Raw genomic sequence first — 17,241 nt, 5'->3', positions numbered from 1 at the left:
CCTAGAATGAAACATTGAATTAACCTTGCCATAGTGAAATAATAAGAGTTCAGTACATGGACATCACATACTGTGAGTTTTAAACACCATTGCCTCCTACTTCTTATGTAAATCAAAAACTCAAAAGAAAAAAAAGTGCTTCTCAACATAAACCCAACCATGACGTAAGCATTGGGGATCATTTATATGCATGACACATGGTTGAGGTTTATTATAACCGTTTGTTCGGCCCATTTCAAGCAAGCTTCACTCAGCGTCTTAAACTGAAGAAAGGGGCAACTATATTCCTGCAAGCAGTAATTTATCCACTTATTGCCTAGCTGTTTAAACAATTTCTGATTAAATTGAAAGTTTCTTAGAGAGACAGCATTATCTAGGTAACAATAGGATATTCCAATTACCACACAAATTAAATAGTGTCTAATGACCGTGCGCGAGAGAGAGCTCGTGTGCATACGGTTGCCAGATTCGACATGTTTAGGTAAAACACTGGATAGTTACGAGTTCTTTTCACAGAAAAGCTCTGTTTGGGGGAACGCGAGCATTTTCTCGTGCGCGGAACACCAATAAACAAGTAGGGTGCATTTTATCAATCTCCGTTTGAGATTTTTTGCTTGAAGTTTCATTTAGTCGGTCTGTGTTGTGGAATCAGGATAGCCTAGAAACCTGCTAGAAACCTAGACGCACCCTAGCGGCAGCAAATTTAATTTACATAGCAAACATCTTGATGTGGGTCTGGCTTGTCAGGCTAGTGTCAGGACGGTCTGGAGCTGTGAGCTGCTGAAATAAGCCAATCAGAGCAGAACTCAACATTAATATTCATGACCTTCCAAATAAGGCAAAAACAGAGCGTTACATCCTAGGGACAATTTATAGGGTTGTAAATGGACCTGTAAAACTTTATCTGGACAATATTTGCCCTTAAATAAGCCACATACCCTCTAAGTAGATAGAGAACAATTTAACATATTGTTTCAAATCATTCTAGGGCACCTTTAATACAGTAAAACCAATATTGATTTTAGAAATAAAAAACACTAGTTGGACACTTTTTTTTCTCTCCAAAAAATATGATGTAGACATTTGAGTTTTCATAATATTCACTCAGATACACTACTGTGAAAGATTTTTTAAATATATAAAAAAATGTTTGCATTAATTGATCAAAAGTCACAGTAAAGATAATGTCACAAAAGATTTCTATTAAATGCTGTTCTTTTTGAATGCGTTTTGTTCTTTAAAGAATTCTCTATAAAATTTAGTTTTCACAAAAAAATATTAAGCAACACCACTGTTTTTAATATTGATAAGAATTTTATTGAGCACCAAATCGAATATTAGAATGATTTCTGCAGGATCACGTGGAAAAGAAGAGTGGAGTGATGCTACAAATTTAATTTGCCATCACAGGAATAAAGTTTAAAATATATTCCAAAATAAATTTATTTTAAATTGTAATATTTCACATATTAGAGTTTTTACTGTATTTTTGAACAAATAAATGCAGACTCGGGGATCACTAAATATAATTTCAAATATACGTTTCAACAGTAATTTACCTCTGAAACTTTAAAAAAATATAATAATAATGTGACAAAAATGGTGTAATCACTAAAAAATAAAATGTACTAGTTTCCATAAAGATTTGTTTTTGGTTTTTTTGTACAGTCAGAGAAAGTCAGTAAAGTTACAAGACTGTGCACTTTATTTATCGTTCATCAATAGAACATCAAATACTTTCATTTAACGTATACTGTAATAAAATTGGACTAGAAATGCATGCAATGAAGGCCAGGACAACAAAAAGAATAAAATTTTCAACAATAAACTGCAACTTATTTTCAATTCACCAGTGTTGGCACTACAAAGCATTGTTTAACAAAAAGTAAGGCTGGCATTGATACAACACTAGCAGTAACTAAACTGTAAACCTTTTTTCTTCTCTTACAATCGCATTTAAGAGGTATTCAGACACTGCATATGCCAATGCTACTGTACTGTAATTTATACTAGGAAACAGAGAGGAAAAAAAGGACTATTCGGTTTGTGTGATCAGTGCATTTGTCATACACTGAGGAGCCACATGCCCTTCCAAACAGATCATAATCAAAGGCACTAAAGCTTTACAAAGCAAAGACCAACAGGCCAGCACTACACTGAGAATGATGGGCACCAAAGAAATAGATCACATGATCTGAAAGTACCACAGAGGATGTTCTGAACTCATTTCCTTGAGATATTCATCACATAAAACGGAGCTACCCGGAGCTTTCTGCTTTTGCACATGTGGCTTTGATTTGAAAATGACTTGGGGTGAATCGTCTGAGATCTGGCAAAATGGGTCCAATTCAAAAGCCAACACTCATGGGATGAGGGACACATTTAAAGTGCACTTACAACACTCTGGATTCACAATCATCAAGTCTTACAGCTATTATGACACTGTCATCCACATTCAACAATCATCACCAACTTTGCATGTGTTTGAACAAGATACGGCTTAAACAGCTCATTCAAGTCTTTCCAACAAACTCAACTACCTCTCGTCTGTTGGTCATGATGAACTGCGTCAAAATCCAAAAAGAGTTAAAAGTGCAAACAAATGATAAAAATCACATTTATTGAACTTAAAAATAAAAAAACTGAAGATTATTTTTCACATGTTATAGATCCCCCCCTCCCCCCAACACCTAAGGCTGCTATTAACAATGCATGAATAAACACCTGCTTTTGAGATCCAGAAGTTGGTCTTTCCTTTAAGAAATGTAAGGCAGTTCTCCAATTAAAGAATAAAAAATTACTTCTGGCAGTCAGTCGACCCCCCTTTAAAAACATTAAATACCCATTAAAATGAGCATGTTGTGCTACTGACGGTTAACTAGCAAAAATAATTAAATAATTTACTTCATTATTTTAATTTAGCTCTGGGTTTCTGGGTTTATATATTGACATCTTGCCCCCCAATTTAAATTACCGTGTTAAAGGGATAGTTCACTTTAAAATTTAAATTATGTCATCCTTTACGCACCCTTAAGTTGTTTCAAACCTGTATGAATTTCTTTCTTCAGCTGAAAACAAGGGAAGATATTTTGAAGAATGTCCATAAACAAACAGTTAACTGGAGCCATTGATTTCCATAGTTTTTTTTCCCCTACTATGGAAGTCAATGGCTCCAGTTAACTGTTTTCATTTTAACAGAATTTTCATTTTAAAGTGAACTATCTCTTTAAGAGGGAAATTATTAATTTCCATTAAAGACACAGCTTTGTAAATCAACAGATGTATCTCCCAAGCGCACGCACACAAGCGCACACACACACATTGATAATAAAGAAAACGGAAAACAAAACCAGGTTAGAAAAGTCTATACGACCATCACAGATCAACATACTCCGTGTCATACACAGAAGTACCGAATATATATATATATTTATATATATGATGATTTGAAAACCCACAGGAGATGTGCATATTATTATTTGAGCTGTGTTCTATAAACCAAGAAGCATTCAAACTGAAGGACGGCCTGTTGCGAGATCCTATCTGCGGTTTGCACGGCACTAAGAGCCCCGATTTCATGGCTTCCATTATGACACGTTCCATCCTCTGAAACAGCCCACGCTGGATTTAGTTACTTTTGTTATTTCAGTTACTAATCAGTAGATACTGCCGGTGGGGCTGGACGGGATGGAGAGCGTTTGTTAAATGGGGGCGTCGCCGAAATGTTTTAGCCGGATACGTTGGATGTAGCTGACGGGGCTGTAGTTTGAATGAGCGGGACTGTAATTGGAGTGTGCTGGGCTGTAGCGTCCGGGGCTGCAGACGTCCGGTGAGCCCATGTGACGAGCTGGGCTGAAACGGCCCGCAGGAGTCATCAAACCGCTCGCTGGAGACCCAGGGGTGACTGAGTGAGCCCTGAAATGACTCTTGTACACTGCAGGAGTCTGCCAGCTGAAAACATAAAAACAGATCTCTTAGCGTACATAAATATTTGTCACAAGATGTTCTCAAGAGCCTATCATAGACAAACTGAAATTTTCTTGCTTTTTGAAAATAAAAGAATAAACACTATTTAAAAGTTTGGGCTTAAGATTTTTTTTGTTGTTGTTGAAAAAAAGTGTTTTGCTCACCAACATTTGTTAAAAAATACAGTAAAATGTTTAATGTTTTAATATATTTTTAAATGTAATTTATTTATATTTACAGTATACTTTTTTTGTTTTTTTTACAGTAAAATGTTTTTATCATTAGCCATTCCTCCGGTGTCACACAATCCTTCAGAAATTATTCTAATATGCTAGTTTGGTCTGCCCAATAAACATTTATCATCAGTTAAAAACAATTGCCTTGCTTAATATTTTGTGGGAATCCGCAACAAGTTTTCATTAGGATTTTGGGATAATCGAAAGTTTATTTAAAACTGAAAGCTTTTGTAACATTATAAATGTCTTTACTGTCACTCTTGATCGATTTAATGCATCCTTTTTGAATAAAAGTATTACTATAAAATAAACTTTTGCACTGTATTTAATGTACTGTGCAGACAATCTAAAGTTCTCAACTCTCACTAGTGAGCTATACAGACCTACCTTTGCACTTCTAAGTGGGAGAATGCCTGAATTGTGCTCTTCCATTTATGAATGCTGGGAAACTTCAGAGGGTCAACATCTGTGACTCCTAAAGCTGATAAAACCTCTCTGTCCAACTTGCTGGGTGAATGACTGAAAAAGGAAACAAAGTGTGAATGTTTGAAGCTGAAACCTTAAATTCTCCATTTATTTTAGATGGATTCTAGATCCTATAGTGTATGGGACGTTCCATACATGGTACAAAATAGGATCTAAAAGGATTTCCCCCCCATTTCTTTTTATAACAAATAGTGAGTCAAGGAGTTTTTTTTTTTTACCTTTAGAAAATGTGACAACCACAGGAGCTCAAACTAAATAGTATACAAGCGTCTGTTCAATTTGAAATATGGAGGTTTTACATGTGTCATTTGTGGGATATATCTAAATAGTTTTAAACTGTGATTTGTGTGATTGTAATTTTAATTATATCAATTATAGAGACAAAATAAAAGAAATATATACGTATAACAATTCAAAAGTTTGGGGTTGTAAGATATTTTTTAAAAGGCTGTATTTATTTGTATTTTATTTTAAGTGTACCAGGAGCAAGAGACCATTGCCTATGTGGTACCTAAGTCAAAAGTAGCCTACAAGTACTTCAACATTTTTTCATAAATGATGTTTATTCCTGCAGTACAGTAGATGTGTATGCTACTGTTTGACTAACAAAAAATTGTCATCATATGATTATCAACGTTACTGTTAACTAGTTAAAAGCAAAAATATTGACAGGCTTAATCACTTAAAGCTCACCTTTGATCACCAAAATTACATATTTAAACGCTTCTTCCACATTAAATTATTTTCTTTATGCCTTAAAATAGCTTGAATGCAACTTTGCACCCTCGCTTCATTTAGTATGTGCGGATCCATGAATAGGCAAATTGTTCCCTGCCTTCACTTACTTACACCAGCTCGCACTACCTGATCCACTCGCACAGATTGACTGTACTAAAATAGAAATGTGAAGTTATTTTTGAATTGGGTGCCTTCTAGACTGAGAAAAGACAGAAAATGTATTTTTGTATCATGGGAATGAAAGACAACAACTCCCAGAATGCATTTGCTTTGCTGCCCTATGAGACCACGCCCAAAGCCACCAGTACTGGATTACTGGATCATTTGCCCACCACATTCATTTTCATAAAATCAATTCAGTTAGAGAACAGACACTTTAATTAACGGAGTGTGTCTGTTCAATATAATGTGAGTGTGAGCTAAGCAAGGTTCACAACACAAACGCAGCAGGAGTCAGATTACATTCATCACTAGAGCTGAGGTAATCGTGTCCGTGGCATACATTCACAGCGCGTGTTCATTCTGGCAAGTTTTCAGTTCATGCCTTCGGAAGCTTAATTTTCATAGGAATTCATTTGAAAAGTTGAAACACTCACTATGCTCTGCCGCTGTTTACATGAATGCCTGCAGCTGCCCGAGCTGAGCGATGTGAGTGTAATCCCCCATGCACGGGTTGAAAACATGCGGAAATAGCTCCTTCTACTGGCTGTAGTCTTTAGCCTCTGGCCAAAAAATCCTCCGATGATGCAAAATGACGATATTTGCTTCAGCGGAGGATTTTCTCCAAAAATAAAATACATAAATCTCTCGTCTCGGGGATATGAGAGGGGGAGCACAATCATTCAAATATACTACCGGGTTTCTACTGATACAAAGCCATATGCTAATCGCTGAAGAAACCTTTAAAGAGTTATCATTGGATCTATGCATTTATTCACTAATGCAAAGAATCTCTGGACTAATAATATATGACGCAAATTAATGCAAATATTGTTTGCAAATGGTCTCAAAAGCATTATTTCCCAACTAGAATTAGACCTAGAATTTTGTTCATTGTTCTGTTTCTTTATGCTTTATAAAAATTAAAAATAATTGGTCCCCCATATTTCATTATTACATAATGATTACATTTCTATAGGCTAATTTTCAAAAATAGAGTCGGCTCTGTGCAAGCAGCGTCCAACGTTCACATAATGTAAAATCGTTCATGTTCAGAAAGGAATGTTCAAATTAAGAGGAACAGTTCATGTTCAGAAGAAACATTTATGCTGAAGAACTGTTAATAATAACGATTGAAAAGAATGGATCAGTTGTGCTCCTTGTTTTGAAACACTTTTTGTGTAATACTTGATGTGGCCAAGCCTGATCTAGACTGCAACCATCTACGCACACCTTGGTAATAGAATTGCCAAGTATATTTTTTTGTTTAGTTGCCAGACTGATATACTATATTATATTATACTTTTATAAAAATATAAAACACTAAATTTATATCTTTGTAAAATGGCACAGCTTTTTAAATATCTGAATATACACTATTAACATCAGTCAATCAAGCAAATGTTATGATATAATTATCAAGCACTATTTAATTATAGAATTTTAGTAATTATAACTAAAACTGTTGGTAACCATGTAGGAATGCATATTTTTCATTTAAAACTGCAGTAGGTAACTTTTGTAAAAATGTTTTTATTTTATTTTTTTACATATTTGTTAAACCTGTCATCATGTCCTGACAGTAGAACATGAGACAGATTATCTGTGGGGGAAAAAAAATCAAGCTCCTCTGGCTCCTCCCAGTGGTCCTATTGCCATTTGCAGAAATACACAGCTCCCGGTAAGAAACAACCAATCAGAGCCAGGAGGAGTGTCTTAGCAGCGTCAATCAAGCTTGTGTGCGTACAAGATTGCTAGGTGTACAGCAGCTTTGCTTATGGCGGACAAACAATCCAAACTGCCATTTCCTCGAATGGCACCTGCTCATAAAATAAAGACGGGTAAACGGAAAAAGACAGATGACGATGACAAAAAGAAAGAATTCGATAGAGCTCGAAATAAAACGAGGTTAAATATCAGAGCGGCTTTTCTGAGGTGGAGGGAGCTAACGTTATGTGTCCTGAAAGGATTAAAAAACGATGCAGAGTTATCCCCATTTCTGCTTGGCAAGTATGTATCCCTGCTCGATTTGTTTCATTTTTAAGAAGTATGTTAACTATGTCAAAACTCTAGCCGCATGACTTACAGATAAAATGTCCTTCACTGTCACTGTGCAAAGCAACTATTGAAACCTACTAATTCATTGGCTTGTCATGTTGCTGAAATAATGTACTAGTAAAACATATTTAGCATTACATATCAATAGAATAATTACTTGCATACTGTAACGTTAATTACCATTATATTATCTCACTAGCTATTTATTACTTATAGACTTTTACTTAGTCTATTACTTACTCTACAGGCCATAGTCAATGTAAATTATATTGTTGATGTTTCATCCATACCCGTGAATGTGCCATAACTGTTTATCCGCCGGTGGCCCTATTTACTTACTAGCCAGCGACAGGCTCCGCTGTGATGGTGGAGGAGCTGTGGAGGGAGAGCTGTAGCGAAGCAGAGAGCAAGGAGGAGTGACCTGTGAGTTGTGCTTGTTCAAATTTTCAGGCTAAGTCAAAAAATAAATAAAACCCCCTACTGCAGCTTTAACTGAACTTTGGACTGGTGGTGGTGCTTAAGATATTGTTGGTGTTTCTGTAAAAAAATTGATAATAGTAATATAAGTTTGATTAAAGTTGGATTGATAAGCTGCTGGGTTCATGAATATTAATCACGTTGACAGCATTCGCTCAAACTGATTTGCTAAAATCAAAACAGGGACAGGTAAAGATGAGCGCCAGCCAATGAGATTGCCGTTTGCTCATTAGTTGCGCCACTTCCGGAAAAAAACAACAACAACGTTAACATGTAGTGCATCAATTCTGCGTGGTATGACTCAACTCTCTCTCGTGCATGTGCGCGTACGTGTTTGTTGTAAGAACTGCACTCAGCAGAGTGACAGTAAGTTGTGCACCTTCACACTAGAGTTTATGGTACGTCGTTAGATGAGCTGGAAAACTCTCACGCGCTCATTCTGAGTGTTCAGCGCAAGGTTATTATAGTTTTTCTTTTTGAAATTAGTTTTTATTTTATTATCGTTTTCAATTTTGCTACAAATTTCAGTTTAGTTTTAGTTAGTTTTACAAATGGTTTTGGTAGTTTTAGTTTAGTTTTTATTTTGCAAATACATTTCTATTTAGTTTTTATTTATTTAGTTTCAGTTTTAGTAATTATAGTTTAGCAGAGTTAGCATAATGAAGTGTAGAGACCAAATCAAGGTTTTGAATTTCAGCAAAGTTTAATGTTTGCACAGATTAGAGTTTAATCTTACTAAACATCCTTAAGTGAAATCACTTGATAAACGAGCATTATTGTTTAAACCCAGGACGGTCTTACAAAACATGCATAAAGTTGGGTTTTCACCTTTGAGCAAAAAGCTTGAGTCAAACTATGACCTATACAAACAACGATCTGGAGATTAAAAATGAAATAAATTATATTTTGATATTAAAAAATTATATTTGATATTTTTGACATAGGCTAATACTCAGAGGATCTATCTTAAAGAACAAAATAAATACAAAGTAAAATATAAAAGTAAAAATTATAAATTCCAGACAAACTCATTCATAACAAAGATTAAATATTGTTAAACAATTAAAAGCTTATTTTAATTTCTTCAGTAGTACAATGTAGGCTAGCAGTGTAAGACCACAGCTAAAGTCATCTGAATACAGCCAACACACACTGTTGTGCTGTGTGTGTGTGTGTGTGTGTGTGTGTGTGTGTGTGTGTGTGTGTGTGTGTGTGTGTGTGTTGTGCTATAATTGTAAAGGGGGCCAATGTCTTCACTTATCTAGTAAAATATTATGATAACTGACTAATAAGGACATTTGACTGGTCCTCACTAGTTAACAAGGCTTATAAATCGGCCAAAACATGTTTTTATTTAAATCTATTGTTTTGCACGTTCTTGGGATAGGGAGGTTTAGGGATAGGGGTTGGGTTAGGGGATATAAAATATCATTAACCTGATATAAAATCAATGGAAGTCTATGCAATGTCCTCACTTATATAGTGAAACAAACGTGTGTGTGTGTGTGTGTGTGTGTGTGTGTGTGTGTGTGTGTATCCTGGTATTCCCTACTTTGTGGGGAAATGTCTCCACACAGATAATAATATAATATAATGTAAATGATTATGATAACACCTTTGAGCCTGTCAATATCATGCAAACATGAAATCTCAAACGTACAGTAGGCTAGTACTTGCTACTAGTTGCTGACTTTTGCGCCTGCGTCTCTCGTCGCGTAAGAAACGGCATTCTAAAACAGTGAGCTTAAGTTAAAAGAAGTTCAACGTGCATCTCATTACCTTGTGTTATTTCCCATTTCACTGCCACGGACGCATTGATTCTTTGTGAACTGCCGTTTAGCGATGTGTTGCCTGTCTGCCCGCGTCCGTCACTCAGATCACTTCACGCGCAGTAGCGCAATACAGACACTCCCTCAACCGCCACAGTCAGATTTTCCACCACATTAAAGTGAGCTTATTAAGTATCCTCTGTTAGGCAGAATATGAACAGTACTTTTTACACCAATGCTGTCCCTCCTGTTGTCTCACCTGCAGTGTTTGAACGATTTGAACCGGTGTCTTTATCACGCCTTTCTGGGGTGGTACAGGGGTTGTCGCCCACCAACTGCCCCCTCGATATTGTTCCAACCAAGGTGCTCAAACAGGTCTTTGATACTGTTGGACCGTGCGTCCTCTCGCTCATTAACAGCTGCCTCAGCTCAGGGACTGTCCCAACTGTCTTCAAGCACGCAGTGGTCAGACCACTTTTAAAAAAACCCAACCTGGATCCCGACATTTTGTCTAATTTTAGACCTGTCTCACATTTACCATTTTTATCAAAGGTCCTAGAAAAAGTTGTGCTATCACAGTTACAGCCTTTTTTAGAAAATAACTCAATTTTAGAAAAGTTTCAGTCTGGTTTTAGGTCACGACATAGCACTGAGTCTGCGCTGCTGAAAGTCCACAACGACATCCTTCTATCCCTTGATGCTAAAAGATCTGTGCTGTTGGTGATGCTGGATCTAACAGCAGCTTTCGACACTGTGGACCATTCAGTACTTATCGCCCGCCTTGCTCAACAGGTCGGCCTCACGGGTTCAGTCCTGCAGTGGTTTCGCTCCTACTTGAACAACAGGAGCTTTTCAGTTATGATCAATGAATTTTCGTCATCCACTGCTCCTCTGTCCTCTGGAGTGCCACAAGGATCCATTCTTGGCCCTGTTCTATTTTCACTGTACATGTTGCCTCTTGGTTCCATTATTGCCAAGCACAATCTGTCTTTCCACCTATATGCAGACGACCTCCAGGTCTATATGCCTGTGCTTCCAAATGATGGTTCAGCTCTAGACTCCTTGCATAGTTGCCTATCTGAGATTAAACTATGGCTTTCACGAAACTTTCTTCATCTGAACGAGAGTAAAACGGAATACATTATTTTTGGTTCCCCTATTTTACACCACGATTTATCATCAAGCACAACCCCTCAAGTTAGTGAGGCAATAAAGAATCTGGGGGTGATCTTTGACAGAGATCTGAATTTTAACAAACAAATTAACTCTGTAGTAAAAGCAAGCTTTTTCCAGCTGCGACTTTTAGCCAAAGTAAAGCCTTTTCTGTGCCGCAGTGATCTGGAAAAGGCAATTCATGCTTTTATCAGCTCACGCATTGATTACTGTAACGCACTCTACATTGGCATCACACAGTCTTCACTCCATCGTCTCCAACTGGTACAGAATGCAGCTGCTCGTCTTCTAACCGGTACATCTAGACACAGCCATATTAGTCCAGTTCTCTGTTCTCTCCACTGGCTCCCGGTTAGGTACCGTGTTGATTTTAAAATTTTAATGTTTGCCTTTAAAGCTCTTAATGGCCTTGCGCCACCTTATTTATCAGAGATTTTAAGTGTCCACCGTCCAAACAGAGCCCTCCGGTCGGCTGACCAGATGAGGCTAGTTGTTCCGAGGTCCCGGTGCAAGCAGTGGGGCGATCGTTCATTTGCTTTTGCTGCTCCTAAACTTTGGAACACTCTACCAGTAGACCTGCGTGTTCTTACAGACCTGGCCCTATTCAAGTCCAGGTTAAAAACGCATTTATTTAAACTGGCTTTTAACACACAGTAGCACTGTGGCACTTTGAATTTTATTTTTGAATTTTATTTTTGTATTTTGTGTAACTGTTCCTTTGGTTATTGCTTCATGTATTAATATATTATTTATTGTAGATATTTTTCTGTTCTAAATGTAAAGCACCTTGGTCCTCCTTTTGGTTGTTGGAAGGTGCTATACAAATAAAGTTTGATTGATTGATTGATTAATAACGAAAACGAATATTTATTTTTGCTAATTATTATTTTATTTCAGTTAGTTTTTTAGTAAGAGTAGTTAGTTTCGTTTAGTTTTAGTTTTTTATTTATTCAGATTTTTAAATTTTATTTCAGTTTACGAAAATGTTTTTTGACCAATAGTTTTAGTCTTAGTTTCAGTTTTCGTTTACGAAAATAACCTTGGTTCAGCGAGTGAAAATAAATCTATGCTAAACTTCTTCTAATTCTCTAACACACACTGCGAAAAAATCTACGAATTTATTAGTCAACGGCTAATGATAGATATTATTTAGTCGCCCAGAGTGAACATTTACTCGCATATGTGAGTGCTTTACTCGCATTGTAGAGGGTTGGACTGTACTTCCAACGGCCCACAGGTAAGTTGAGTTTGAGACCAGTCTTAAAGCATTTTTTTTTTTAAAACACATAGACATATATAAACAACATAAAAAATTAGATTTTTCACCACAGAGGGTCATATTAACTCACATCCACTATTTTTAACAACTTAAGTTTTGAACAACTTTGTTCACTTAAGACATAAGCAACTGTTTACGCATATACTAGTCAAGACTTGCATCTTTAAATAATTTTGTGTGTATTTGCTGAAGACGCAAAAGAGAACTCAATCACTCGCTGTCTGTGTGCGTGCACAGAAACACTCTATCACAGCGTGTGAATAACACATTGAATATTTAAACTGACAAGACTTTAAAAAAACAAGTGAAAATGATAAACGTTCTAGAGGAAACATCACTGGAATCGTTCAGATAGTTGATTACAGTTTTCTAAAAAGGGCCTGGAACCGCCCTCGTAGTGTACTACAAGAGCCTTAATAGTTCATTCCACTAGTTTCCTAGTCTAGAAATCACAATTTAGAAATTATATGATACCGCCTGAAATAATCAGTGATCATATGCTTCTCTCACCCTTCAATGAAGAGTCTTTTCGTCACTCTGGGAGGGGTCCGCAGTATGAAGTCCTGAGAGCTGTCAAGTGATCTGTAAGAGCTGGAAGACCCTGAGGAGCTGAGGTCTCTTCCCCCATGATCCCAGGATTTTGATCTGGCACATATCGTGCGCTCACCCCCTGAAGTCTCTACAGTCTGTTGGTTCAGAGGTTCTAACCTCTCACTAGCCAGAAAGTATTCATCTGAACTTGCAGTGGACCTCCCATCTATTTCATTTCTTCTCTCCACTCCATCCTTCTCAGCTGCTCGTAACACAAGTGTCCTATCTTTCTCAAACACAGAGTCATCTTCCGAGGACAGCGAGAGACGGCCCAGACCGGAGGTGAGCTCTGTGGCCTGGGCGTCTCTGTGGCGTTTCCCTCCACTCCTCCTCCTCTCCCTATTTGTCCTTTCTGGCTCATCCAGCAGAGACATCCTCTCAAACTCAACCATTAGGTTTGAGATGGGCGACAGCATGCAGGAATTGGAGGAACTGCAGATGCGAGGGGACATTTTGTCCCCGTTTGGAGTCCTGTCCCCGGGGCCCTGTTCGCAAAGGCCATTTTTACTGCTGGAGATCAAGGATTTCTCAGAGAGCAGTAAATCTTGTTCTGCCGCTGCCTCTATGAGGTCAGCACTGTGGGAAACTGGTAGGATGTGAAATTCAAGGCCCCCTACCGCCCCCTGCAGGCCATCTTTGGAGCACACAGAAGAAATACTGGTGAGTGCAGCATTCTGCCTGTTCTTGATCTCCTCCAGGCTGATGTCATCACCCTCATCTAGAAATGCCCCCACAGAGATGGAGTTACAGAACTTCTTCAGTTTGCCTGAAATGTAAAAGAGGACATTAGAAGTCTCGCCATGCTGGTCATATAATTAGAATATCATCAAAAAGTTTATTTATTTCAATAATTCCATTAAAAAAGTGAAACTGGTATATTATATTCATTCATTACGCATACTGATATATTTCACATGTTTATTTCTTTTAATTTTGATGATTATAACTGACAACTAAGGAAAATCCCAAATTCACTATCTCAGAATATTAGAAGAATATTGTGAAAAGGTTCACTATTGAAGACACCTGGTGCCATACTATAATCAGCTAATTAACTCAAAACTCCTGCAAAGGCCTTTAAATGGTCTCTCAGTCTGGTTCTGGAGGCTACACAATCATGGGGAAGACTGCTGCTGACAGTTGTCCAAAAGACGACCAATGACACCTTGCACAAGACAAGACACAAAATGTCATTGTAAAAAAAAAAAAAAGAAGCTGGCTGTTCACAGAGCTGTGTCCAAGCACATTAATAGAGAGGTGAAGGGAAGGAAAAGATGTGGTAGAAAAAAAGTTTACAAGCAACAGGGATAACTGCACCCTGGAGAGACAAAAAGACAAAAAAGGATTTCCGAGTGGTCCAAAGTTATGCTCTCAGATGAAAATAAATTTTGCATTTGAATTTTCAAATCAGGGTCCCAGAGTCTGGAGGAAGAGAGGAGAAAGGCACACATTCCATGTTGCTTGAGGTCAAGTGTAAAGTTTCCACAGTCAGGGATGGTTTGGGGTGCCATGTCATCTGCTGGTGTTGGTCCACTGTGTTTTCTGAGGTCCAAGGTCAACACAGCTGTGTACCAGGAAGTTTTAGAGCACTTAATGCTTTCTACTGGTGACCAACTTTAAGGAGATGCAGATTTCCAACAGGATTTGCACCTGCACACAGTGCCAAAGCAACCAGTACCTGGTTTAAGGATCATGGTATCCCTGTTCTTAATTGGCCAGCAAACCTGACAAATTAAGCCTTAACCCCATAGAAAATCTATGGGGTGTTGTGAAGAGGAAGATGCTATATGCCAGACCCAACAATGCAGAAGAGCTGAAGGCCACTATCAGAGCAACCTGGGCTCTCATAACACCTGAGCAGTGCCACAGACTGATCGACTCCATGATACGCCGCATTGCTGCAGTAATTCAGGCAAAAGGAGCCCAAACTAAGCATTGAGTGCTGTACATGCTCATACTTTTCATGTTCATACTAGGGATGGGCAACAGTGGTCAAGTACTCGAACGTGACAGCGACGATCGATCATAAAAACGATGATCGCCCTGACATTAAAAAAAATTATATTTGTATATTTCCCAGATTGGTTATTGCGGCATTTTGGATGGTAACTGAGGTCTGATTGGTTAGCATTAGACTGCAAAATAAAGTGAAACTGAAGCACTGTGAATGATCATGAAATACAGTGCAAGATGTGCGGCGCCGATCTGTCACATACACAGCATTCAAAATCATTGATGATATTATTAATGCAGCAGTGTTACTCATTTTTTAACAGTAGATCTGTTTTAAAGTAGTTTCTCATGGATTCGAAAACACGCAGTGATGCTACTTACTTTGATCATGAAAAATAAAATTATGTGCAGCGCCAATCTGTCATGTAGGCTATATAGAATTATAATAAAAACACGATTATAGTGTTGAAAAAATGATCTGTGGTTTCGTTGCCCGTGTATTAGCGTTGTTGTTAAGGGAAAAGCGTATTCAAAATGAGTTTTGTTTTCAAGCCTGTAAAACAGCATGGCCAAGTTCAAGTGCGCATTTGCGTCCTTTTGGGCAGATGTAAATTGTAATAGGCAGATATCTGATGAATCTCATATAGGATGCGTTTGACTGAGTTTATTAATTCTCTAGCAAAGCTCTGCGGGGTGGTGTATTCACAGTTTCAGCTCAAATACAATGCCCGAAATCATTGACTTGGAGACGGTTATTTTGTTTTTCAAATACATTTATGCATCATAATCTAGCAGTTATTTTTTTATAGTCATATGTTCATATTTGCATAGACATCTCATGTTTTTGTCAGCATAAATTTTCGTAACAGTCTTAAAATAGTTTCATATTTCCATGACGGAGACAAACGACCCCCATGGTAAATCGATTACTCGTTTTTGAGACCTATCGAAGATCGATATGAAAAACTGACAAAAATGCCCATCCCTAGTTCATACTTTTCAGTTTGCCAAGATTTCTAAAAATCCTCTCTTTGTGTTGGTCTTAAGTAATATTCTAATTTTCTGAGATACTGAATTTGGGATTTTCCTTAGTTATCAGTTATAATCATCAAAATTAAAAGAAATAAACATTTAAAATATTTATATGTGTAACAAATGTTTAAATATATAAGGTTCACTTTTTGAATAGAATTAGTATTTAATATCAACTTTTTGATGATATTCTAATTATATGACCAGGACCTGTATTTATTTGATCAACAATACTTTAAAAACAATAATACTGTTGTGAAATATTATTACAAATGTATTTACAAGATAATTTATTTGAAATAGAAATTATATAACATTATACAAAAATGTCTTGGCTGACAATTTAATGCATCCTGCCTAGCAAATTTTTCTTCTTAAAGACTTGTTTTTGTAGTTCAGAATCGATTCTTTTTTTAAGAGACAATAACTTTAATATTTGTTGTGCACTTTTATCTTTAAAAGTTTGCAGACCTTTTTTATTCACAAACAGCATGCATGAAAGGTAATATTCGAAAAGGCCTAATAAGGGCACTTGATTTAGTTTGAACAAAATCGGCAGACTAACGGAATGAAAATGCAAATTTATTTTCTGACAGTAGGTTGTGCTTATGGAAATTCGGCGCATTCGGAGGCAAGATAAAACGAAAATGCCATCAACTTTTGTGAAAACAGTCAGTTCATATAACCCTTCACCAAATAGAAACTCAGATTTGCATGAATCAGGTAAATGGCCAATTTTAATGTCAGAACAGCAAAAGACTGCAGGTATGTTAAGAATCAGTGATCTTACCCGGAGATGGGGTTTTAAACCTGTTGCTGGTTTCATTCTCTCCAGCCTCCTCATGAGCGCGCTCCCTGAAGTCCTTTTTACTGAGGTATTCTTCAAGCACTTTTAGGCCGTCAGTTGACTGTAGGTCCACAAAAGCATCTAGGAAATCCCAGTACTCTGCCCAGGGATGACCAAGTTCATGAGCCAGATCTCTGCTCACAGACAAGACACCAATATCTATGAATGCTCAATGCTCTATTAATGCCTGAAGAGCATCACATGACTGTATGATATACAAGTAATGTCTAGCTTCCTTAAATGATATCTTAGCACTGACCTGCCAACTCTTTCTGCCCCACGGTCTGGGTCAGACTTTAAGATGTTGTGGAAATGGTCAGCTCGTTCTCTGGGAGGAGTCTTCCACACTCGTCTGAACTCATCCGCCTAGAACACCACAATGGTTTTCATTCATTAAACAACTTTGATTAGGTCATAATGACTAAACATCTGTTGAGTCTGACAGCACAAAACTGTAATATACTTTAAAAAAAGAAG

The 17,241-nt window shown here is 37.3% G+C and overlaps 1 protein-coding gene across 2 annotated transcripts in view; it reads right to left on the bottom strand.

Moving 5' to 3' along the window:
• Positions 1–1,294: 1,294 nt before the first annotated feature.
• ankle2 (ankyrin repeat and LEM domain containing 2) overlaps positions 1,295–17,241 on the bottom strand; it is a 29,119-nt gene continuing 13,172 nt past the window's right edge. For both annotated transcript variants that reach the window (XM_067439355.1, XM_067439354.1), the window contains exons 9-13: positions 17,024–17,130; positions 16,708–16,898; positions 12,852–13,698; positions 4,590–4,721; positions 1,295–3,951 (exon numbers count right to left, since the gene is read on the bottom strand). In XM_067439355.1, coding sequence (XP_067295456.1) covers positions 3,702–3,951; positions 4,590–4,721; positions 12,852–13,698; positions 16,708–16,898; positions 17,024–17,130 — 1,527 coding nt within the window. In that variant the 3' untranslated portion in view covers positions 1,295–3,701. The remainder of the gene's footprint in view (positions 3,952–4,589; positions 4,722–12,851; positions 13,699–16,707; positions 16,899–17,023; positions 17,131–17,241) is intronic.

The sequence above is a fragment of the Pseudorasbora parva genome, chromosome 3 (assembly GCF_024679245.1).
Source record: "Pseudorasbora parva isolate DD20220531a chromosome 3, ASM2467924v1, whole genome shotgun sequence".
Taxonomy (NCBI): Eukaryota; Metazoa; Chordata; class Actinopteri; order Cypriniformes; family Gobionidae; genus Pseudorasbora; species Pseudorasbora parva.
This window is presented reverse-complemented; position numbering and strand designations above follow the sequence as displayed.